At 37.8% G+C, this 26524-nt stretch overlaps 1 protein-coding gene across 2 annotated transcripts; it reads left to right on the forward strand.

The window, feature by feature from the left end:
• Window positions 1-12142: 12142 nt before the first annotated feature.
• ppp2r5ca (protein phosphatase 2, regulatory subunit B', gamma a) lies at window positions 12143-26068 on the forward strand. Of its 2 annotated transcripts, XM_077731236.1 has the most exons (14): window positions 12143-12362; window positions 17078-17277; window positions 19151-19261; window positions 19587-19679; window positions 19756-19886; window positions 20169-20228; window positions 20488-20596; window positions 20739-20792; window positions 20883-21053; window positions 21131-21258; window positions 22247-22348; window positions 22420-22492; window positions 22984-23100; window positions 24045-26068. In XM_077731236.1, the coding sequence occupies exons 1-14, from the start codon at window positions 12269-12271 to the stop codon at window positions 24177-24179; spliced, it is 1578 nt and encodes a 525-aa protein (XP_077587362.1). In that variant the 5' UTR covers window positions 12143-12268; the 3' UTR covers window positions 24180-26068. The 2 variants fall into 2 exon arrangements, with proteins under 2 accessions (XP_077587362.1, XP_077587363.1); XM_077731237.1 differs by lacking the exon at window positions 22984-23100 and having other exon boundaries at window positions 12144-12362.
• Window positions 26069-26524: the final 456 nt, after the last annotated feature.

A 26524-nucleotide genomic window follows, 5' to 3' on the forward strand; every position in this document is an offset into this window, starting at 1 on the left:
CATTTCCGTGTGTGCTTTAACATATTTTTATCTATAAAAAAATGGGGGCTGTTGAATGATATATATTTCTTATTCTGTGAATTTTAGGTGTATATAGGAACTACCATTAGGACTCCCACATCGTTCCTCTTCTTGTAGCTGCAGGTGAGTAATATTTTTAAAGTGTATTTTAATATTTGCTATGCATGAAAATGTCAAAATAGAATATTGAGGCCATTAGGAGATGATTTATAATAATAATAGTGTCGACCATGTGGAACTTGGAGGGCATCCAAGTATATATATATTTTTTTATTTGTCCATAGCCTTCCCAGGTTTATTGATGGGCGGAGTTTTATAGTGACACCTGCTTGCATTCAGCCATGTTCAGTATTTAGGTGAATCTTAAGTAAAATGAAGGTGACATAAGGTTTTATTTTAACTATTAATTGATCTCATTTGCTGTCTGATAGGCTTTTGGTTTATCAGTCCAGTGGTAATTAGGTTTCCTTTTATCTTATATATAGAATTGTGCTTCACATTTGAGGTCTTGTGGTTTGACAAACCTGGTGAAAATTGTTCAGCGAGTGTGTGTCTGTGGAATACTTTCCATTATAGCATTTGCCTGTTTCCAGAATAAATAAGTGAGCATTTGGTCTAACCATGCGAGAAAATGGCTTCTGTGGCTCAGTCGGACAACGGTTTAAACGGGTCAAATCCAGCGTTGAAGGAATAAGTGAGGAAAATGGGTTCCACCCAATAGAGCTCACCTTTTCACTGTTGTTTTTCACCTTCAGGCAATGTGACCAGTTTGGAGTTCCTCTTGGTTAAGCACAGAAGCACAATCATTCGACACTCCATTTGCTTTAGCAAGCTTCTCTAATCGGATCTCACAGATAAATAACTCGATTTACAATAGTCCATCTTGTTACTACGGTTGGGTTTTCCATGCCTTTTCTGGGTTTGTATGGAATACAGAGATGGAATGCTCAAATTAGACCAAATTGTTGGTTCCTGCATGTCTTTTCCTTGCTTAATAGGTTTAAATGATAATCCCAAACATATAGCTGCTCTTACATTAGAATAGACTAGGGATTTTCATGGATGAAATTTATACAAGCGGAAGAATGTGATCACCTCTCAGTGAGTGAGTGGGAGTTGAAGTGATATGCTGCATAATAAAATCAATGGGATATCTGACTTTATGTTATAAAAGCAATGCTCGTGCTGACGTCTTTCTATAGAAGCAGACATAGAGTCAACTGTCATTCCAAAGTGACATTCCTTCTCTTCATATCCATCCTAATGATTTACAATCACTTTGACCTCCCAATCAATATCCTGCCTGACGCAAATAGATTTATCTTAGCCTACTGTTACAAATCCAGATGAGCAACACAAAGCGTCAAGTTTCACTCACATACATAATGAGGAACATAGTAAATAGTTATTAACTGGGGGTTGTGTTTTTGGAGTAGTTGATAAAGGTCACATTGTAAATGTACTTTCCATATAAATTTATTAATTGAGGCTATTTTTCTGCATGTCTATGAACTGGTGATAATTTTAGGGACCCGTGTGGTCGTAGTTTGTTTGAACTTAATGGACTTAATGAGTCTTTAACAGTTTGCCTCCTATTGACATTAATAATCATCCAATCCATCTGGAGTGGACATTAAACTGCCAGCCGCTCCCAGAATAAATGATGATTCTGATAGAGTGAACTCCTGTCCACATTTCTGGGACTAATTACTTCCAACTCACGACTCATGTTGAAATATAGGTTTCTTAATACATTCCTGTTATTCTTGTTCACAGTAAAAAGGGTTCTACTTTCGTCACTAAGATTGGAAATCTTCCCATAGTGGAGGAAGGAAGCATTTTGTTCCACATGCATTATTCAACGTCCATAAATTATACCTCGTTTCTTTGCATTACCTGACATGTAAAGGTGTATTCAGTGTGACAGGAATACTAAGACTGTATTATAAATTTCTTGTATCTATGCTAGATGATCCCTGCTGAATGATACAGTACATGTCTGTTATAATTAATAGTGAGGGCTTTATTTTTACATTTTTGAGGAGGCGTTTTAGACTGAGTGTTGGTGATTTTGCAAATGACAAATTACCTCATTTGTCACACTTTTTGTCTGTTCAGTTTCTTATTTTGTTTAAACAAATATAGCTAAACCAGGCGGCCTTTCTGGGGTCCTTGGTTTGATCCCTCCATGACCTTTGTGAGGATAAGTGGTTCCAAAAATGAATGAATAATAGCGAAACCCATCAAACTTTTATTTTATGCTTTTTCTTTAGTGGCCAGCATCAAATCTAACACCTTATCGTCACCTCCCTAAGGTCCATGTCACAATGAAGTTACATTTTCTTTTCTCAGAAGCGCACAGTTGCAGGTATAGGTCAGATTAGATGCCATCTGATGGGAAACGCCAGTGCTGCCTTTTAACAGCACACAAAAGGTTGTCCTTTTTCTCTCCAGTGCCCTGTTCTCCCGTGATTATCCCAGGCAGTTGGATCCTTTTATGACCTGAGTAACTCACAACTTGAAAGGAACTCAGCTGAGGAATAGTAGAGAAGAAGAAAGGAGTAAAGGGAAAAAAAAAAGTGGGTGACGAATAGAGAGGATGAAAGAGGAATGATGAAATGTGATTAAAGATGGAGGAAAGATATTTGGAGATAAAAGAAAAAGGAGTGATGCCCACCACAATTTTTATCTGAACCATTTGAGTACCGTAAGGCTTAAATCAAATGCTGCCACTGATTGGGAAATAGAATAATCACAGTTAGCCTTTAAAGTTCAAATAGACTGAGTGTATATGTCCATTACATCAATAGGAGTAACATGTACAGTAGTCCCTCGAATATGGCGGCTAATGTAGACAAGACATGGCTGCGATACACGAAAAAACGCAAAGTAGGATCTCCCCCATTATTACTACCACAATAATTGTTTTCGCGCTTATACAGAAATAAAAGGAAAATGATCAAAATGTGTATATTTATTCAATATAATATTTATTCGTATCACAACAACCATTTGAAGTTGTTCTTACGACCTAAACGATTTACTAACTTCAAATGTATAAATCAAAAGTCTGCTGCTGATGCAAAGCAGAAGTTTTTCTTCTGGCCCTTGGAAGAATTCCAAATGTTTACCTTGTAATCCAGTTATTATCTATTCATGAGTTCTGAAATGCCTTCACTGGAAGCAATTTAAAAATCAGACAGATCTGATTACCTTAGTGTGCCTTCTGAATAAATGTCCATCCTTTTTTATCCTATCAGTGGTCATTTGCTTTGTTTACTTATTTAATATCTAATTGGCCTGAAGTTATATTTGGGGTGATTTGATTTCAGATTTGCTATATTTTTTCTAGTGCCTTACCACTGAATGGCAACCAGTTTAGGGTGGAGTCCACTAGGGATAAGCTCCAGCACCTGAAAATGAATGTTTGTTTTTCTTCTTCTTTTTACATTTTAGGCCAGGAGAATCGCTTAGGAGGAAACACAGAGGGTGGACCCTATCAATGCACAATGGGGAGGCCTTTAAGACTCCTGGGAAGGCAAAACAAGATCCCAGCATATTTTGGCTCCGGAGCAGGTGAGGTTCAATGGAAGTGGCATGGAATTGCTAAGGTCACTGTATAGAGAGGCTGACTGCAAGGTTAAAGAAAGTGGAAAGTTAAATCCCGTGAGACAGATGGCTTCCTCAAGCGAACACTCTATGATGTTCTTTCATGCCAATCAAGCAAGTTATCTGCCAGTGCACAGTCAGGACCTTCAATTTAGTTGAATTTGATGGTGAAAAATGCAACATTTTTCATTTAGTATATTTTATTTTTTGTTCACAGATGAAGAACTTTTGAGGACTACTCTGTATAAACAAAATAATGACTTTATGGGAGTATTTTATGTTATGTTATGGGGGTAAAGTTGACGTAATAAGAAAAAAATGTTGTGTTTCAACGTATTTTTTCTTTTCTTGATGCTTTATGACTAATTTCAATAGGCTTAAACCTTTGTTTTGTGTTAAGGAGAACCGAGATGAGTTTCTATTTGTTTGTGGGAGGATGTGTTTGTCAAAAGATCATCACATTAATTCAAATTCACTCTCCTAGAAGGGAAGCATGAATTAAACATGAACGATGCATACATCATCCCATCTGTTATGAGTGGCCGTCAAAGACTAAATTCAGGTAAACAGCTCTCTCACTCACATACACATTAATGACATATTTTTGCTCACCCAAACATACAGTGGAAACATTCATATGTATTATTGAAATGCTGTAGTCTCCTGTGTGCTGCCATTTCATTAACAGGAGCTACAACAGTATTTGAGTGACTATTTAAGTAGTGCTTGTTTAAGTATTTCTCTATATAAGATTGTTTCAATAGTAAATCTAAGTGTATTTCAATAGTGTTTGTGTTTTTTTTAGCAGTACAGGTGAGTGATTATGTAAGTTTCAGCAGTGTGCTTGAGAGTCTTCCAAGTATTGTGTTTTTCAGTAGGCATTTTTCTGCACTAGTAGTTTGTTAGAGATCATTTTAGCAGCACATGAAATTGTTTTAGTCAGGTGTGAGCAGTCAATATTGTTTAGGATTTTATCAGTTGTGTGCAATAATATCTCAGTTGTGTGTGTATTTCGGGTTTGAGAGATTTAATGCATGTGTTAGAGTGTTTCGGTGGTGGTGTGTGTAGCTCTCATACAGTATTCTATGCGCAACGTGAGGTATTGCACATTTGATAAAGTCAGACCTGGCACCCACCACTGCTCATCCGCTTCTGCATCACTTGTTTTAGGCAGCATAGATATTTCATATGCTTTAACAAGCTGACCAGCCATTACCTTGCCCTTTTCCCCTTTTTGGCTTTTCTGTGATACAATGTGCTTTTGCAACTGTAATGCAAGTCTCTACTCATTAGCCCCCATGGCTGTGCTGCCTGCAAAGAAACAGATAAACTAAAGTGCTTGTTGAGTTGTCTTGTTACACAAGCTCATACTCTGTGCAAGAAGAGGTGATGGAGGGTAGCCCTGTGTTCTTTGGCAGCGGGGTTTTAATGGTTGAATCACTGCACCACAAGTTAAACAAAGAAATCAACAATGGTGCTGTGAGGTATTCCTATTAATGCATGGTAAATATATCCTTGGAAAATATATTGTTGCATGAATAAGAGAGCATTTTGGCCTCATTTATTAAAGAGTAGCAAATCAGACTTTATATCAATAATATGCGACATTACTCTTTGCAATTCTACGGCCTTTTATTGAAAGACAGCACATATTGCATTGTTGCCACACGACCATAAACAGACTTCGGGGGCGGTGAGACAGTGCTCCCTTGTTGGTAGACCAGGAAATGAAAGACAGCATATCACTGAGTAATAACGTTGTGTTGAGGATGAACAGTGGATGAGGTGAGATAAAGATGGATTCCAAGAAAAGCACTAACACAAACATCAAGATTCCTTCCCGGTTTATTATACTACTGCTCTTGTGGGTATTCGTTGTTGAATATACAAGTCAATTTGATACTTTCTGACTCATTGTGTAACATTATGGATTAGAATATATATGTATTTTGTATTTTTTTATTTCATATATAATCTTCCATAAGCATACACAATTTGACAAAAATTGTCAAATTGACTTGTTAAGAGACAAACATTACAACACTGCTCCCATATGGACATTCCAGCATAATACAAGGGGACAGATATCATTTTCATAAACAAGACAGAATTTAATGAGTCATCCATCCTGTCAATTTTTAATTAAAAATGCCAAACATATTCACATATTTTTCTATACAATAAAAGTAAAATTATTATCGAATACAATTACAGCCCTCAATTGCAATAAATAAATAAAATATGTTTATATGATCCCGTTTGAAAATAATTCTCAATGCAATGAGACTTAGATTTTTTTCACCTTTTAACATAGAAAGGGTGGTCGGTGGTTGAGTGGTTAGCGCGTCAGCCTCACAGTTGAGGGGACTCGGGTTCAAATCCAGGTTTGGACCTTTCTGTGTGGAGTTTGTATGGTCTCCCTAGGCCTATGTGGGTTTTCTCAGGGTACTCCCAGATTCCAAATGCATAGTAGGCATTGTAGTCTGATTGGACCCTCTAAAATTGCCCATAGGTATGAATGGGCGTGTGAATGGTTGTTTGTCTCCTTGTTCCCATTGGGCTGGCCACCAAATTCAGGGTGTTCCCCGGCTCTGGGCCTAAGTCAGCTGGGATAGGCTCCTGCACCCCCCGTGTCCCTAGTGAGGATAAATCGCTTGAGAAAATGAGATGAGATGGAAATAAAAAAAATAATGACATCAGTGGTGTATAACTACATCCTATATAATGGTAATCTGTGGCCATAAGCATCTATATGTCGGTTTACTAGCATTATCAAAATTGACCTTAATTCTGATTCAACACTGCCCCCCTAAGACAGTCCATACATGGCGCAATAGGCCATGAAATTCAAGCCTTTTTTTCTCAATCGCCTCTGCCGCCCCTTATATTTATTTATTTATTTTGACTTCTTCACTTCAACAGCAGTTCCTTCTTACTCTTGTCCGCAGAACAGCTCGGGATCCGTCACATGGTGCTTATGTATTCACACAGATACGGGCCAGTGCGTCAAGTGCGTGTCCATAGGAAAACTACGACCTGCTGACACTCCACAAAACCTGCAGTCTCGCTCCATTATGCCTCAGAAGAGCAAAAAAGACAAGGTAAAGTGAGTGTTTTTTTGTAGCTATGTACTTGTCGTCTTCCTATATTCATTTGGATTTTTGCTTGTTTAATTTAGGATGCCACTAAGTCTGGAAAGTCTAAAAAATCAGCTCAGGAAAATGGATCTGATGAAGATGTAAGTGTTGTGTGGGTTTGTGTTTTCTTTCTTTCTTTCTTTCGTTCTTTCTTTTTCAACAATCTAAACAGAACAAAATAACACATTAAGTCTTTACTGTGGTGACGTAGCCTCAAACACAGAGTCCAATATATAAATGCATAATTTTTGTTATGATCGTCTATAGTCACAGGGTCAATAGCTTCCTTGTGTGTTCACTTTTTGGTTTTTGGTTGAATATTATTTGTCAGATTGCATTATATAATCCCGAAAGACTCACATGGGCAGAAAACAGATTTTTTTTTAGTCATTTTCAGGTCATCACACCATGTCGAAGGAGTTTATTATTTTCATAACACCGCATCGTCGGTGAGTTCAATGACTTTTTGTCCCTAAAAGTAGCTCATGACATCACAACATGATCTTATGACTGTTAGACTCCCTCTCTGTTTTTCTGATTTCTCCCACATCATAATAAAATCATAACTTTAACTAACTATCAAACCTCACGTAGACTGGATAGACAGTATATAGAAATATAAAAACTTTATACAGTAAATCCAACTTGTTTCCTAATTCAATGTACTTTATATTCCATACTATACAGTATATAATACCATATACTATAGGTCGCAGTATAAAGAGTACAGCTATTATACGTTTTCCTTTGATACTCATAAACATACTTTATTTTTTAACACTCTGAACACTCAAAGCATGCAGAAATTTAGAATATCTGATTTAATAAACAAAATAGAACTCAAAAAACAAAATATTGATATTTTTCCATTTTTAAAAAGAGTTAATATAATAATTTAATCCGACAAATTAACTATTTTTCTTGAGCCAAAAAGGCACTATTTTTGTCAAAGTTAGAGCTAGAAAACGTCCTTAATTTGATCATGTACTTTGGTCGTACATAATTAATAATGTAATAAACTGAAACACTTTCTCCTCCTGGGCTTGTTGATGATTTTTTGTCAATATTCAAGTGCTATAAAAAAACTGGATGCATCAGTGCCAGACCGTGAGCGTTGCTGAGATGTGTTATTATCTTGGTCTACTGCAAACTCTGTGTAGAGATAGTATACGTACAGCACAATACACCACAGCCGGTGATCGGGTTCCCCACTGGCCGAAAAGCACCCGATCTGACTGGGAGCGGAACTTGACCCTTAAGCACATCACCACGCCTCCTCCTGTCTTCCTCTCAACATTGAATTACCTCGTGCCCTTTCTCTCTGATTGCTTGTTTCCGTAGGCCTCCAATAAGAAAGTACCTCCCGCCACTCAGCTGATGAGGATAAAGAAGCCAGGCTCACACTCAGCTGTGAGGAAGGAGAAGAGGTTCAGTTCTTCGTGTTTTGCCTTGAGCGCTAACCGAGAACTGCACAAACTGGCCATGCTTGCAGGTATGCTGGGTCACTTAGTTAAGGACACCTCCTTTTTACTACACTGGTTCTCAATGTTTGTACTTTAAATACCACCTAAAAAGTCCCACAATTAAGGTCTAAAAATTAAATCTAAATTCAAGACCGCCTTAGACCAAAATACTTACCAAAAAAAGTTCTTTATTCCTTTCGATGAATTATCACTGGAAAAGTTCACTTAGTTGTGCCTGTCTAATAGAGCCAATTTAAAGTGAGCATTATTTCTGTTGCACAAGGGTTTAGTCATAGGATTTCTCATGGGATTTAAGGTTGTTGTCAGCATTTGCAGTTTATTTTGTACTGAGTTGACTCTCCTTAGATGTGGTTGTGCATTCTTGGAATCCCATATTTCAAGTACTTCATCCTCCTCAGCAGTCTTTTACACAGTTCTTTTTTTTTTTTGCCTGTATCAACAAAGGCAATCATATTAACAATTTATAGCACAGGTGGATGGATCCTCATAACCACCTTTTTAACCTTGAGGTCACCTTACATTATTGATAGCCTGCTTGCCACTGGCTTTATTTGTGATGCAAATGTTGTGCAGTGGGCTTCATTTCAAGATGTACAGAGACAACAGAAGAGATATTTCCATCATATGGCTCGCAAGATCACAAGATATGGTTGAGTCGGCCCTTTATTTAAAAGGAAGACAATGGGGGTAGTCTGTCCAACCTTAAAGAAGCATTAACATCTTTGCAAGAAATACTTTTTAACTGAAATATTGACACGAGTCAGCTAGCATTATGGATTCCCTCGACTTGTGTTTATTGAATTGATGCCAATTTGAAAGCCAGACGATGAGGTTGAGGTTTGACAGGCGACATCTATTTTTCATGACATCTTTGTTTACACACGGCATTACACGCAGGATGTGGCTTAAGTGGTTTCTTGTAAACTATTATTTTGCTTTTGGACCTTGATAAAACATCGGATTTGGGATTTATCAATGTTAAATTACAATCTTTTTTTTTAAATTTACTAGTGAGAGGAAAAGTGTAAAAGGTCAGTCTAGTGACAAAGACAAATAACTTGATAATAACTCAAAGTTTAGTTTTAAAAGTACTCCTGCCTGTGTTAAAAACGAGGAAGACAAGTAAGCAATCCCTGTGCTCTGACTCCAATGTTAGGGAAAGATAACACATTCATGAGAGACCACTTACTTTAATGTAGTCACATGTTTTATCTTTGGCATGTGGGATCTGCAGTTAAATGGACACTTAAGTCTGTGTTAATAGCCCACTTTTAATATTGGTACTAATATATTTTTCTTTGAAATAGCACACATTTCTCTTGCGGCACTTAAAACAAAAATTCTATTCAATTTTCATTCATTGCGATGATGAAAAAAAGTATTTATTATTGTGGCTATTGCAGTGTCTGTCTCTATTTACTGCATCAACATAGTAAATCCACAGAAATTCTTCAGTCTAAATGTAATTAGTCACCAGCTTCTCATTAACTGGGGATCACTTTAATGTGTAGTAAAAGTCGAACTGTCTGTCTATTAAGGTTTTTGACCCATATCAAGTTCATGTTTCTAAAAAGTGAGGTTAAAAGTTGAAGGATACGAATACTGACATTTTAAGGAGACATTTTAGAAAATTCTCCCTGAAATTTATAATAATTTATAATGATTTAATGCAATGTTTCATTTTTTATCTTCTAATACCAATAATCAATTGACTGCAGTTGATACTTTTACTAATAATGAGGTTGTTTTTTTAAATACTGAAAATAAAATGCTTGCTTCAATCGTAAATGGCTGCTTAATAATGAGAAAATTGAAAGTAATTGCTATCATGCATTGATCAGAAACTGGTTAAAAACCTTTGCAAAACAAGGAGGAAAGACCAAGACAAATAGAGTTAATCCAATACAACTGTTTTTACAGGCATGCACAGATGAATGATTGCTCTGCATATAATCTTACCTTTGTTTTGTCCTCTTCTCATACTTAATCATGCAAATTTTGCGCCCTCAAACCAGGCCTTCACCTCACAGCCCCAACACACCAACCTAAATTCCGCCCCAACAGTTATGGTTTTGTCTGGCACTTGTTGTTAAACATCTAATCTGAAGGTTTGCATCTGTGTTTATATTTGGGTTAAAACAAGAAAGCAAAAGGATCAATGCTGGTTGCTTTTGCGGGGGTCTTGATTGGATTTGTTGAACAGTTAGAACTCATTGTATAGACAGTCTTACTCAACCGAGATGAGGGCGTTTGTTATCTATCCAGTACACAATAAGTTAAGTTTAAAATGGTTCTTGCGCATTCTCTCTGGGCTTGTCCAATCAGACAGTAAGTGGCAGCTTTCAAAACACTGTTGTCATGGTTGTGGAATGTAGTAATAGCTCTTTGAGTGGCTTTGGCGCATCGGTGAGAGGAGACAACTGCATAGTGATGCACTTTGACTCTCATCCTCTCTTTGTCAATTACCATTGCACTGAGACCTCTGAAGTAAAACATGCCAAATATAGTGATTTTCTGGGATATAAGTATCTCAGATTAAACTATAATAACCTTGAGGGCAAACCAGGGGGAGACTTTAAGTCATTGGGTATCATCTGCATGGATTAACTGCATGAATACAGTGTATTGATTGGTGTTTTCAGTTATAGTTTCCAAATTTTGAATGGAAAACTTAGTTGTGGTTGCAAAAGCAGACTAGTCTTTCTCCATGGTGTTTCCATGCATTTTGCAAAGTTTCTGTATCTTGTAAGATGGAATGCAGTGTGGTGTTCCTGTGCCTTTCATATAAAGAGTGACTCACACTCTTTTTTTTGTTTTGCAGGTACTATCTTTGTCACTTTGTGTTAGTTATGAAGGACATCTGTGCCATATTTTATCCTCACAACAGCCTTGAAAATGTTTAGGTGAGCTAAGTCTTAGCTGCTGGTTTAAGCACTATCAGAAGCCCGAATTTACAGTATCATTTTTAATATTTGGTCTGAGAAATAGTTCCAGTTTATTCCCACTAGACTATTAATTCATTTTGCAGCACTTCTCTTAAAAGCATTACTTCCAGTAAATATGGATATTCCATGCTTTTGTTCGATCTGTTGTTGTTGGCATGTGATTGGTGTGAGTGGTTAGCATGTTGGCCTCATAGTGGGGGTCCGGGTTCAAATCCACCTGTGTGGCATTTGCATGATCTCCCTGGGCCTGCGTGGGTTTTCTCCCAGTACTCCGGTTTCCTCCCACGTTCCAAAGAATGCATAATAGGCTGATTAGACACTGTGTCCTGTGATTGGCTGGCCACCAATTCAGGGTGTTGTCCCCCACCTCTGGCCCGATGTCCGCTGGGATAGACTCCAGCACCCCCCGTGACGCTAGTGAGGATAGAGCAGGTCAGAAAATGAAATTTAAAAAAAATAATAGTGTAGATCTATGTGCAAATAGCTGTGGGACTCAATAATGGAAGGAATTTTATTTCCCTGGCCTGTCCAACTCTCTCTCTCTCTCTCTCTCTCTCTCTCTCTCTCTCTCTCTCTCTCTCTCTCTCTCTCTCTCTCTCTCTCTCTCTCTCCATCTCTCTCCATCTCTCTCTCCATCTCTCTCTCTCCATCTCTCTCTCTCTCCATCTCTCTCTCTCCATCTCTCTCTCTCTCCATCTCTCTCTCTCCCTTGCTCTCTCTCCCAGTGATTTGCAGCTCAAAATCCTCCAATAGATAATACATGCGTGCATATATAATTGGAAAGTGAAATATCAATTCAGCCAGTCTCAGTCTCGAGAAAAAGAAAAAGTCAGAGCATACCCCGCCTCTTTCTTCTCTCTCACCCAATCACAGCTCTTCGCGGAGTAGAGCCTTCTTTACTATTGCTCTTTAGCGATCCGAAACGGACCAATTGGCATCTTCCTTCGCGCGTCACGTCACAAAGTAGCCAGTTCCCTCCAGCGGCAGAGAGCTTCATTTTCTGATCTGCTTTGTGCTAAAATGGAGGCTGGCCTGTCGCCTTGAGTGGATCGCCTTCCTGGTTGAGGTTTACATGTTGACATGCGATAGATCTGCAGGCAGAATGGTCGTGGATGCGCCTAATTCCAACGGGCCTTTTCAGCCGGTGGCCCTTATGCACTTCAGAGGTATGTACGGGTAAACGATTTCTCCTTATTATCGCGGAGAATTGAGTGGGGAACGCTGTGTATGTGTGTGTGTGTGCGTGTTGCTGTGCTCCGATTCCCCTCCGCTGCGATTCGCTTATTTTGCAATCAGGTTTAACTGCGTCAAATGCTGCCGGACGAATGAAGCTTGGGGCTGATAATGCTCTGTCGTTAGTGTTTTTAGATGACGCGGATTCGTTAAAAGCTTCATTTTTTTTACTCGTTAGCCAACTAGCTTCATTCGTTTTGCCCATCCCCCCGTTAGCTGTGACGCTACGGAAGTGTCGTCAGGGATCTAAGAAGGTCTCTAGTTGAATTATTGGTTCCTAAAATATTGTATAATGGTCTGTTTATGGGTTATGAAATCTTAGTTAGAATGAAGTCTTTACATGGGAGATCTGTTATTCTGGTGTTTAATAATGTGTCATTTATCTTTTTTCTTATCCCCCTCAAATGAATTCAAGGGCACCTGATTGCAAATATATTTTTTTTTACACTAGATTCAAAAAGTTTTTAATAAAATTGTATTTAGCTCATTGGGGATTGATTAAAGATCTGATGAAATATTTGGCAGAGAAGTACATGGGTTGAAATATTTCATTCATTTTAAAAGTGAGTTGAATCTGATTTCTAGATATTTTGCTTAATGGGGATCTCTTATGGTTGCATCAGTTTTAGTATTACTCAAGTGAAAAAAATGTAATAAACGTTATTGTATTTGTTGTGACTGGTGAGTGTGGCGCAATCATTTGTGTTCATTCAAAATGTAAGTGGATGATTCATATGCTGTTATTGACCGTTTTGATTAGGATCTTTGGCAGCAATCATTGGATTGGACTCCTATTGCTGTCAATGGCAGGTGATGGAGATGAGATTCTGAAATCACACATCCCTGCTGCCACATCAAAAACAAGGAAGTCAAAGTGACAGTGCCGTGTTAAATTTGCACAGGGTATTGCTCTAATTTCAGGTAAACTTGATGTGATTCCGCGTAAATCACTGGAATTGATTGAAATTGCGTGCATTGTCAAATTTGAGACATTGCAATTATTTTCTAGAGTCCAATGGACCAAAATACTACCAAACATGGATAAGACAATATTATATGTTGCAAAAACTGAGATGTCTAATACTCTTGTTTTGTCATCTAGAAAGAAAAGTGAAAAATAATGTGAGTTACTTATGAAGATGTTTTTTTTAATAGAAAAAACTAATCATAAACCCTTATTATTTCTGGTAGTCCCTCACCCAGGTGTAAAATATCTTGTTCTTTGGGTGAAGCAATAACAGTCTTGCCTCTCCCATGTTGTATAAAGGACTTGGTAGTTTTGAAAGACACCAGTGTACTCTACAGCCTGCCTGACGTTAGCTGCAACCCAAGGCAATTATTGATTACATTCTATTGAGTCACACAAATCAGTGCCTTTTCTGTCTGTCTCTATCATGATGACCCTTGCACACAAGCAGGGTTTTCTACATTTAGTGTAAAAATGTTAGCTATTTACAAACAGGGTTTGCTTTTTAGTACTATGTTATTCAGCTCACTTTTAGTGGTGTTTTGAGTCAAATGAACAGATGGTTCTTCGGGGCCTGCCTTTGCGTTTTCATTGACACTTCATCAGCCACAAAACTGACCACCTGTGAACGTGAGCAAATGTGTGCTCAGAGTTTGGCGGCTTTGTTGTTTGCAATTTGAGCGGAATGCCGGTAAAACACTTCACTATTAGTTTTATGAAAATAAATACTATTGATGCCTCTGTCAAAACCCAGATTTAAATAAAAAAAAAAAACATACATTTAGAATCGGCAGTCAAAAATCTTTTCGGTAAAAATGTTTGAAGAGGCTCTTCAAAAAGGGCGAACAAACCCAAATAATTAGGCTGTCAAGAAATAGATCTGTGCAAACAATATAACCAGTCCTACATATGTTTGGGTTATTATTAGTTTACTACAAGCACAACCCACTTTGCGTATTATACTGCATACAAACCTGTTCTGCCTATTTTTTAATGGGTTAATTGACTGACTTTCTAATTCAGTCATCAAATTTGCTTCACCCTACATTGACAGACCAGACTTTTTTTGCTTAGTAGAGCAATGAATGAAAATGCAACCTGCACACACTTTTTGTGATATTACAGCACTGTAGCAAAATGTGACTTTGGAGAATAATAATGGTGTCATTTTGAATTGTGCCACATTTGTGTCCATTTCTAATAGTGCTGCTCACTAAAGTCTCCACATTGCAACATAGGCCTGGTTTTGCAAACTTTGACTCCAAAGCCGCACAAATCCTGGATGCAATCACATGTTGAATGCTCTCATATGCCTGCCAGCCTCTGACCTTTCACCCCCTTATATAAGAACATAAATAGTATCTGTTGGTTCTTCACATTGAGTATAATACAAATTCATGTTCCTTATTTAACCCAGAGCCAAGAAAAAAAAGTGGCTCCAGTGGGACTCATTATTTACTATCTTTAATTTTGAATGGATAAGTTATATTAATAATGCTCTTTTCGCCATAATGATGCTATTCTGTGCCCTCACACATGCCCTACCCCACAGCGTTTAGTGGCTTACATTTAATAGAAGTCACATTGTGGTTTCCGTCAATTTCGCGATCACAATGCAGAGCCTCTGTCTTATACAAGTTGACGAGTATTTTTGGGACGGCACTAAAAGTTTAACACTTACTCAGACAGGGCTTATGTAACAGGAGACATAGAACAGAACTGATTCTGGCTGCACGAGCTGGCTTGCCGTAAATTATCACCTTTCAACATCAGATGTCTATTCATGCATTTAGGACTTAAGATCAGGTGACCTAAAATAGGAGTTATTTATTTTGCTTTGACTTAAAATGACTGAGTTTGTACTCATGTTGGCAATGAAGAAAGATCACCTAAATAATGAGGAACTCTTCCAAATAGAGGCTTCCCAATGTGTATTGTCTTTCCCAGTTAACTGCTTTTAGACTAAAGATGGTAGAAAAGAACTAACTGCACATGTTGTGCTTAAAATGAGCACATATGCTAATGCCTATCATCAAATATGTAAATATTGAATATCTAACTGATTTTCAAACAATACAGCAAATCACTTGAATATCAATAATAAAGTACTCAATACTTATGCAAAAAGAGCTGCGTTATCTACATTATTGATGTCTGGGTGCAGTTTTATCTGTCTGCTTTATATTGCTTTCAGGTATCTAAATCTATGACTGGGTATAAACTATTTGACTTAAATGAAAAGAAACTAAAACTATTGATCATTGTTTTGCAAAGATAAAGCAGTTGTTTAGAAATATTCAGATTTTTTTTTCATTGAACATGTGGAAAAGTGTTTATTTGAGTTAGAGTGCAACAAAAGTACATTTTTCTGCAGATTTGTGCCATTGTGATATAAAAATTCATGAGCTTGGCCTCTTTTCATAAAAATATCACGTTTATGCCTCCATAATATCATTGTTCAGTAAACTGCTCTAGTTTTTTTCTTTTAAACCCAAAAATTTGTTTTTATTACACAATTATATGCTTCAGCGACGCGGATATACCTTTTTTCTCGGACTGCTGTTGTCATGAATGAAACAGTATTTGGTAGCTGGCCTTTGTCACAACGTTTCACCGACACATGGTTGTTATTGTTCATATACCCAGACATAGGCTCGACTTAATTCCCTTGTGACCATACTTAAATCCACAACTTGACCCTGAACAATCTCATCGAAAATTTGCAGTTTTTGAATTTTGTGACACCTAATGCCAACATCCACCTTGTGCTGCTTTGCATTCAAAAAGGAGTGACGCTCGTATTGTGACATCGGAGACACTACATTGTTTTCAATCTTTTCAAGTGACACAAAGCAAGTCAGTTTAGATGTGCACACTTTTTTTCAGCATGTTAAATGCCAGTCTTCACCTAGATAAGGTTACACAACCTTTTGCATTTAATAAACAAAAACCACGATGAAATAAACATTTGTTCCTATTGCATAGTCATGCTCCTGACTACCAGTAGTACAAATTTGTCCTGTGTAGAGAATATGTAGAGAATATTTGTATACCTAAATATCTCTACCACTATCTTGTCTTTACCTATGCCAACTAAATTGTGATTAAAGGCTGCATAACTAGATTGCAATGTCATACAGTGTTCCCAGACACTGACTGACTTCTTGACTTGAGTAATGACTGCCCCATATCACTTCCTCTGCTTATTTGTTTACACATGGAAATGAAGTGAAACGGGAAGTGCTGTAAAAATATATACAACAATAATAGTGACCACCATTTTTCCCCCCACTCTTGTGTGCGACAAAGTATCTGGGCCATGACCGTTCACCCACTTCCCAAATCTCTCTTCCTAACATCCCTCTCCTTAATGTACATGCCGCCTCTTCGCGTTGTAGTTATCCGCCTTGTAGGTTTCTAATTGTTCTGACACTTGAGTCGTCATGACTCATTTGCCATCTTACATCTCCCTTGGACTCCGTAGCTGTGTTCAGTATTCATTCTTGACAGTTGGGCCAACCCAAGACTGCCTTGGAGTTCACCCTCCCTCTCGTTACAAAATGACTTTCCTTGTCCTATACGCCCAACTACATTATCGCCCAACTACTTTATCAGGTGTAGCTTATTTCCTCCACGCCTCTGCCATGTTAACCATGTTCTCCTTTTTTTCTATTCCCACAGACGTGGCACCCGCCGAACAGGAGAAGCTCTTCATCCAGAAACTGCGACAATGTTGCGTCCTCTTCGACTTCCTTTCCGACCCGCTCAGCGATTTAAAATGGAAGGAGGTGAAAAGGGCGGCTCTGAGCGAGATGGTGGAATACATCACCCACAACAGGAATGTCATCACAGAGCCCATCTACCCGGAGGTGGTTCACATGGTCAGTGGAGTTGCTTGCTGATTGGGCAGGGTGGGGATGGATCTGTTTGTGTCCAAAAAAAAAGTTGGAGTGAAACTCGGTCAGAGAACAGTGGCTGGCCGTTTGGGTTTTAGTTTTTAAGACAATAATTTATATACCCGCTAGAATGGGAAATGATTACAGTGGTCTACCATGCCAACCCCAAAATGATGGAAGAAGTGGGGTCTTCTAATTGAGGCTTATTGCTTGTATTTGTCATGATTCCAGTTGTCATTCATTTAAACTAGTAATGTTGCTTCAAAAAAATTTAAGTGACAATTTGGAGGATTTCCGGAGTTTAGGGAGGTTGAAGAGTCCTGTAGTTTGCAATGCATTTCTGGGTAAACTCTTGAAATTCCGGAGTAGTAGACAGCTCTGCTTAAAGTAAATTTGATCTCTTGCACATAGAAGCATATATGTTTCTTTTAACTGAGCGATTATAATGATGAGCTACGTTTATTAGCTGCCTTTTCATCATCCTAACAGGAGGCGCTGTACTTGACATCTGGAGCATAAGTAACTGTTTCTTGCTGTCATTATTAAGGCTTCTCTGGAGCCGAACTTTAGACATTTATGTGATAGACAGAAAGCGTGCCATTAGCACATGATGCTCCCTTTCAGAAGATTGGCAGTCATGTGCATGACCTTTTTTTTTTTTAGCTTCCATTTTTATTTCCATACATTTTTTGCCAGCCTGACGTGGAAGCATAATGCTGTCACAACAAGCTTCTCTACCTTGCAGTCCTGTCGAACAAGTCTTCCCGTGTCTCAGTTGGCCACCTGCAATGTCCCATGATTGCCCAGTCACATACAGCAGCTCACAGGGGAGTCAGTTGACACTGCAAGAGGGAACATTACCACACACACACATGCATTATTGTCAGACAAACTATTGCAACTCACAGTTATAGGAGCCTAAAAATAAAATTTACTTTGGACTGTTGGATAACTAGATACAGGTTGGTTATGTTTGCATTGTCAGTGGGCTAATTGGGTCTTGCTGTCCATCAGCTGTGTATTATGCTGTATAGTTGTTTTTAGATGGGTTATATCTTGGGTTATATTTCTTTGTGGTTTCAACATGGGCCATTATTTTGAGTTTAGTATTAACAAAATTAAATGTAATCTAAGCCTGTAGTTCAAAAGCATGATTTGGTGTGTCACATTTGAGCTTCCTATAGTTAAATCTTAAGGAAGATAGTTGTTTTGGCAGTTTAGTGTACAAGTAACAATAATACCAATATTACAGTGGAACAGGACTGAAAATGTAATTGATTTAATTAATATGGTCTTTCTCTATTAAGAGTTCAACTAAATCTGTCATCAACATCAAAGCTGTAATGGTTCACAATATTTTCCCCTGCTGGCAACCAAAATAAGGTCTAACTATATTTGGCTTGTCTAGCTTTGGTATCATGACATACGCGAGAGAGGTTTTGTATTTTTATATAGAGCTGTGTATTCATATGGCACTTGCATGTGCATCCATCTGATTTATATAAAGTTTTTATCCCATATTTGAATGACAAAATGTTCAATTCATCCATTTTTCCTCTCACATAACAGTGTATTCTCGTCAAATCATTTTTCCCAAGGGAATCATAAGAACATTTTTAAAAGCCTTCTCTATGTTAAATTTAAACTTAAACCTTTTCCTCTTTCTCACGGGGAAATAATTCACTGACTAATGCAACTTTTCAATGCAATGTCATCCAGCATTTGCTTTTCCATTTATATTTTGCAACGCCTGTGTTCAAGCTGCCACTTGACATGCCCAATTTAGTAATTAGTTCATTACAGCTTGCTCCATTCTAATCAAAATTGTATGCTCACCTCTTTTTCTGTCTACTTCTAGTTTTCGGTGAACATGTTTCGAACTCTGCCTCCCTCATCCAACCCCACGGGAGCTGAATTCGATCCCGAGGAGGATGAACCGACACTTGAAGCGGCTTGGCCACACCTCCAGGTTATTATTATTATTATTTTTTTGATTGATTAGCAATCACGGCTAGTGCAGGTCACTACAATGAGTAACAATTATCTGGAAGAAAATGTATTATGTACAGTAGCTTGAAACGTTGAATTAGACTAAAAAGCCGTATCATTACTGTCCATGTAAAGTGCGCGTATCCAAATTGATTTTTTGCCCGTTTCGTTTGTTAGAATGAGTGTGTAATGTACTGTATTTTATGAACTATCAGTGGCAGTTTTTTTCAGTTTGGCTAGGCCTGCAACTCATACATGTGTGACGTATATCCTCTAAATTCTTCTTCTCTCTGCTTTCATTGCAGCTCGTCTATGAATTTTTTCTTAGGTTTTTAGAATCACCCGACTTTCAGCCCAACATAGCAAAGAAATATATTGACCAGAAATTTGTTATGCAGGTAAGACAAGGAAATGTCCTCTTGACAAGTACTTGATAAAGGCTTGATGCATAATGTCTTCTCTCTGTGCTTGAAGCTTCTAGAACTATTTGACAGTGAAGATCCCAGAGAGCGAGACTTCCTCAAAACGACCCTTCACAGGATCTACGGGAAGTTCCTCGGCCTGAGAGCTTACATCAGAAAACAGATCAATAATATTTTCTATAGGTCAGTCAGTTCAGTTTTCCTCCTTTTTAATTCTTCAGCAGTAGATTAAGAGTTTGTTTTTGATGAATGAACTTAAAATCATTACAGTTCATTTTAAAGGAGTCCTCAATTGAATAATGTCACTCCCCATATGAATGACATTTTTCCTCTTTTAAAATTGGTACTTTGCAAATGACCATGACCCTAACAGACATACATTACAGTAAATATTTATTCCCTGTGTGATGTAATGCTTTATTGTCATGTCTTCTCATATCTTTAAAAATCATCTTTTTCTCTAAGGTTTATCTATGAGACGGAGCATCACAATGGTATTGCTGAACTACTGGAAATTCTTGGGAGGTTGGTTTCATTTCCATACTGCTGCCTCCAAATGCTAATTAAAAATCTTTACAAAGGATTTATGTCACCCTCTCATTATGACACTCCACAATCCAGATCATTCACCTATATTACTCTCATGCCAGTCTGAATTATTAAGTGGTCAGATCACCCCAGTACTTTTAACAGCATCCTATATGGGGATCCAAAACAATAATGTTACACTTAATTTTATAACTATAACAAACAGGCATTCATCAAGTGATTTGTTCATTAACAGCATTATCAATGGATTTGCCTTACCTCTAAAAGAAGAGCACAAGATTTTCCTGTTGAAGGTTTTATTACCTCTACACAAAGTGAAATCACTCAGTGTCTACCATCCACAGGTAAAGTGTGTGTGTGTGTGGTCTATTATTTAACAATTTTATTGGACTAAGTAGTTATACAAATGTGTGCATCATGCTTGGACGAAGAGAAAGCATTTCAGGCGTTAAAATATTAAAATCCTCTAACTTTTCTCTTTTGCAGTTGGCCTACTGTGTGGTGCAGTTTTTAGAAAAAGACAGCACTCTAACTGAGCCAGTAAGTTGATTTGGTTTTGTTTCATAGCAAGTTTAAATTGCTTATTTTTATTAATGTTGTTCCTTCTTTGACTTTGCCCTTTCTTCATAGGTGGTAATGGCTCTCCTTAAGTACTGGCCAAAGACTCACAGTCCCAAGGAAGTGATGTTCCTCAATGAGTTAGAGGAGATTCTGGACGTCATCGAACCATCTGAATTCGTTAAAGTGCAGGAACCTCTCTTCCGGCAGCTCGCTAAATGCGTCTCCAGCCCGCATTTCCAGGTAAAGTACACCAGCTCATCCTGGTAAGTCTCTTCATTACTTTAGTGCCCTGCTGAGATGCTTTGTGTTCTCTTTAGGTGGCAGAACGGGCGCTGTACTACTGGAATAACGAGTACATCATGAGTCTGATCAGCGACAACGCGGCCAAAATTCTCCCAATTATGTTTCCAGCTCTGTACCGAAACTCCAAGACCCACTGGAACAAGTAAGAGCCACCACTTTTAACACTTGAGTGCTGCATTCTTTCACTTTGCCTGCATTTACCGTCCTCCTGCTTAACATTGGTGGGAAGAAATGTCACAGTGAACGCCAGTGTGACAATTTCACTCTGCGACGATACTAATCTTTCCGATTTGTTTAGCTGAGCCCTGCCAGGCGTTACGAGACTTTCAGTCATTCTCCTGAATGTGGCACAGTTAACAATTGCATTTGATTGGGTAAAATAGACCCCTTTATTACTGTCAGCTTTAAGACTTTTTTTTTTTGCCATATCTCTTGCATGTGAGGGCAGAAATACAAAGAAGATGCCTTTGGTGTGTGTACTTCTTATCTCATAGAGGCCAAACATACCAAAAACTATAATCCTTAATAGTTTACATTATCAAAATTATTTTAAAGCATTACTCTTATACTGGATAAACTTCTTCACACCAAACTATCGCATGTCCAATTTCCAAAAAGCTTTGCTAACTTCGGCCACTGACTAATAAAACTTGTATATTGATCACATTGCCAAATTTCCATTAAGCATAAACTCTTGTAGCTTTTCTAAGTGATGCTGGCATATTCTAATCAAACTTCTCATGCACAGAAAATAGTTTTTATACAGTACATTTCCCACATTTTTGGGGGGAGTTGAAATGCTTAAGCATAGAGAAAATAGTCACGAAAATGTCCATTTTTAAGTATAAGGCTGCATTATGCATAGATTGCCATACCATGCCCTTTTTTTAATCTAATCCATTAACCTGTGATACACTGGAGAATTTATCAGTCTTCCTGTATACACATGCACAAAGGACTTTTTATCTGCTCAACAGCTTACCCTAATGCATGTGTATGACACAGATTTAATCCTTTAGATAGGTAAACAAAGCATTAGAACTGATATATTTTAGTGCTATTTGGTTGATAAGCAGATGGCCTGCCAAACCCTTTATATAAAGTCATTGATTTCCCGTGTTTGACTGCAGAACCATCCACGGCCTCATCTACAATGCTCTGAAGCTTTTCATGGAAATGAATCAGAAACTCTTTGACGACTGCACTCAGCAGTTCCGGGCTGAGAAAAACAAGTAAGGTGTCCAAGGTTATCCTTTTTTTGGGAGGGTATTTTTTTTTTTTAATTCTAAATTTAACCTGACAGGGAGAAGGCCAAGTCAAAGGAGCGTGAAGAAGCTTGGATCAAGATTGAGAACCTTGCTAAATCCAATCCACAGGTGAGCAACATCCAATTGACCAATTGGGTTAATTTCTGGTTTACGTGTTAGTTAACACGTTCAAAATCAAGTCGTGAATGAATAAAAGGATGAAAACTTGAGTTTTTTTCCACAATAATTCTTTAAAGGCAGGTTAGACAAAAGGTTGAAGGTTAACTTTGTAAAGGTTTTGAGTTTGAGTATAGTCCTTAAAAGGGTACTTACTAAAATACAACATGTCACCTTTCAATTTGAATTCCTTGATTCTCCTTCAGCAAATAGATTTTCCTATAGAATACTCTGCTGTGTCAGCAATTGTTTAGCATGTGCTTATTTAAAGAATTGGCACATTTCCAGGTTGGGGTGTCTTGGTTTCTTTTCCAAATGAAGCTTGTAATATGTGCAGACCCTCTTGATCCGTTCTTCTCCGCATGCCATTTCAACGTCTTTTCTTCGCCCCCTATACCCATTTTGTTTTTCCCCACTCCCTTCTTTTTTTCTTTTGGAATTAGTTCTCTGTGCTTGTTGATTCCTCTGACTTCAATAGTCCAGTAGCAATGGAGACGGATGTTCCTTTGATAGAAGATTTTCAGAGGTTAAAAAAGACAGTTGAGGAAGGTGCAACTCAGGTAATCCTGGCTTTCTCTCTGTCTAAATTCTTTTCCTCTTTCCATGTTTTTTGGACGTATCTTCCCTCCGTGTTAGAAGATATGCTCTGTACAAATTACAGTTCATTTTTGGTCATAGGACTATAGGCTTTGTCATCCCTTTAGATAATAGTAGCCTCTAATGTTAGTTTGTAAATTTGAACATTTACTTTAGCCTTTTGATTTGCTTGTCGTCAAATGAGCGATATTGATTTTGAATTGAATCTGGAGGTTGGTTCAGGCTCTTTTTGCTGCGTTTCAATTGCACTTTTTGGGTGGGGGGCATAACACATCCATGACAATTGATATAATTCAAAGGCATGGCATTTTCTGAAGATCTATTTTTAAGTGGAAGTTTTATATTTCACAATCAGTTCTTTTATTGAAGGACAAATGTTGATTATGTATTCCCCAAACGCGACCTTTCAAAGATCCCGCATACATAATTATAATTTACTCTTTTTATAAGTAATTTGACAAAATAAATAGTTTCATTTATTTCACATACTGTTGTATTGATGATGTTGGTCAATTAGAAGATTGTTTAAAATCATTTATTTATTTTGGCCCTCTAACAAATCTGCAAATCTTTAGGTATTGTTCCTTTAAATTCTCTTCAATGGTTGTAGCAGCCAGTGAGTAAACAGTATGCCCTATAAATAGCCACTGAATTTTGCCAATACTGCACACCTTGGCATTGAAAGGTTTGCACTTTGCAGTGTTAAAAGGGGCATTTGCTTTCCTCACTTGACATTTTTACCAAATTTGGTGGGGAGGGGTTTTAAATTGGTATGATGTTTGGTCAGGACTCTTAACAGATTTTCAGTGATGGATTTGCAGGGACTTGCAGCTTGCATTTCTAGTTGAACCAAGTAGCTCAGCTGGAAAAGACGCCTCCCTCAATCAGCTTTCTCTCGGTTTGACAGCTACAGCACGGCCAGTGGAAGGATCGGCCCATGATGCGGCGCAAATCTGAGTTGCCTCAGGACATCTACACCACAAAAGCCTTGGAGACCCACCGCAGAGCTGAAGACATGTTGACCACCCGTGACGGACTCTAGATCCAGCCACCCAACTGCCCTTCCGTTGCCATGGAAAACCCATCTCCAGCCCCCAAATTCCTCGCCCACACATTTCTTTCTCTCTCTTTTTTATTTTTATTTTTTAAACCCCATGTCATTAGTTCTCGTCCATTCCCACTGCATCTTCGAGATCAGTCCAACCGGGCCCGTGACCAGTTCAGAAGTCTTGTATTCGCTTCCCTCAGATTTCTACTTTCTCAGGTTCTTTTGGTTTTATTTGGAGGATGTCCACGTGTGATCGTTTTTTGTCTCTTTTGAGCTCCCGCCCGCCATTGGCTCCGTCTCGTCAACCCTCTTCCTTCAAACCCTTCCGTCGTCAACTCGCTTTTTAAGTGAAGAACCTGGTCAAAAAACATTGAAGGCACTGGGCTGGTTTCTTTCTGGTGGTGATGATGATGATGATGTGGACCCGCAGGAACGGACGTGTTAATGGATTTTTGTTCTCCATGGCACGGCATGCAAGAAAGGTCAAAGGAAAGACTGTCGTCAATTTTCCTTTTGTGTCTTTTAACAGACAGCTTGTCAGTGCCAAGACTGTGTTTTTGTTTTTAAATGTCCGATTTAAACAAGGGGCACTTGCCTTGTTGTTGTTTTTTTTTTTTTTTGTCATTAGGGTGTTTTTTCTTTTTAGTGTAGCACAGTTAACGACCAAACTCAGGCCTGTCCGTCGCCTTGCAATGTCCAGGTAGACAGCGAGGAAAGATGACGTTGTCCTGTGGACATCTGTCACTTTCCATTTTTATTTTCCACGTGCCATTTGCCGCTCTCTCGCTTCCATTGTGTTCACAGGAAATGTTTGAAATCTAGTTGCACGTTGTGGCCACTCAGTTCAAACAATGGTACTGCTGAATGTGACATCAAATCCCCAACAAACTTAGACTAAAGGAGTTTTAAAGAAAATCTACATATTTGACCTATTCAAAACTAATTTATTATTCAAATTAAGCTCTATTAACCTTACTAGTTATAGATGCACTTAATATTGAAATAGAAATACCAAAAAAATACCAAAATGCTTGCTTGCTTTGCCATCTTTTTTTTTTCTGTCAGCAAAAATCAGTACTGTTGTTTTGACTCGCGCGTCAAAGAGTGTTCCGATTCCGTTATATTTGATGTGCTAGTTGTCTCGTTCCTGGAGGTGAAGTAGTTTGACAGAACCGGCCCGGCGTCACACAGATGCTGAACAGTGAACTGACATTGTGACTTGGCTCGGATAACTGTATTAATACTGTATTTGCTTGAAGGCAAAAAGTTGTACATTCAAAAGTACCATGTTAAACATGTACCTTTTACTCCAGAGGAATGCCATTCAACCAAACTTGAGTTCTTGTTTTTATAAAAGAAAAACCTACAAAAAAAACCCATGCTTGCTGGAAAAAAATGCTATCTTATGGGTTTTTGAGTTCTTTTAGTGCTTACAAACAAGTCCTTTCGATAAAGAGAGACTATTAAAAAAAAGTTATTTGGTGGCTTGTCATTTTGCAGATCTTTTCATCTTAACATTTTATTTCCACAACATAACTTAAAAGTGTCCTTTTGTATGTGACCTGTACTATATGATTCATTTAATATTGTATATATGAGTTACTTTGTTTCATGTAGTGTTATATATCTAGATTAATTTTGTACAAATTGTCTCTCTGTACAGAATAAAACCTCCATAGCAAGTGAAAAATGTCAATCTGGCACATGCTTTTTTTCTTTTTTTTTTTTTATTCACATCCCCCTCAGCAAAGCAATGATTTTGAAAAGTGTGCATATTTTTACTGTTTAAATTCATGTTTGTGTTCCAATCACTGTCTTTAGTGGTGTTTAAGAATATAGAACGAATAAAGAGCTTATTTGAATATATATTTTCAACCATGCAATCATGTTGGCTTTACTTGTATTGTCGTGGGTAAAGAAAATCAATTATGCCCCACTCATCCCCTTGCATGTGAATATTAATAGAGTATATAACTAATAAGTAATATATACATATACATCTGAGGTCTACAGCCCTTGTTGTAATGACTAGTTTATAACACAAGGGAGAGCCAAGGGGCTTAGATTGAATTATAAGTATAGGTGCAGTTTGTGTATATTTTGGTAATTCCTGAATAGGATAGAAATTATTTCCTGCAAATTTTTAACTAAGCCGGAAAATTGAATTCTGAAAAGGCATATTTGTGGAGGTGATTTATCAAGTTATTTTTTGTTTAAAATGTATTTGATTATTGATACCAATCATACTTGGTTTTATTCTTATGAAATAACTTTAATTATTTGTAAAGTTAGTCACGTTGTATGGTTCTGTTTTTTTTAAACATGTACAACCAGAAATA

This window comes from Stigmatopora nigra, chromosome 13 (genome assembly GCF_051989575.1).
Source record: "Stigmatopora nigra isolate UIUO_SnigA chromosome 13, RoL_Snig_1.1, whole genome shotgun sequence".
Classification (NCBI taxonomy): Eukaryota; Metazoa; Chordata; class Actinopteri; order Syngnathiformes; family Syngnathidae; genus Stigmatopora; species Stigmatopora nigra.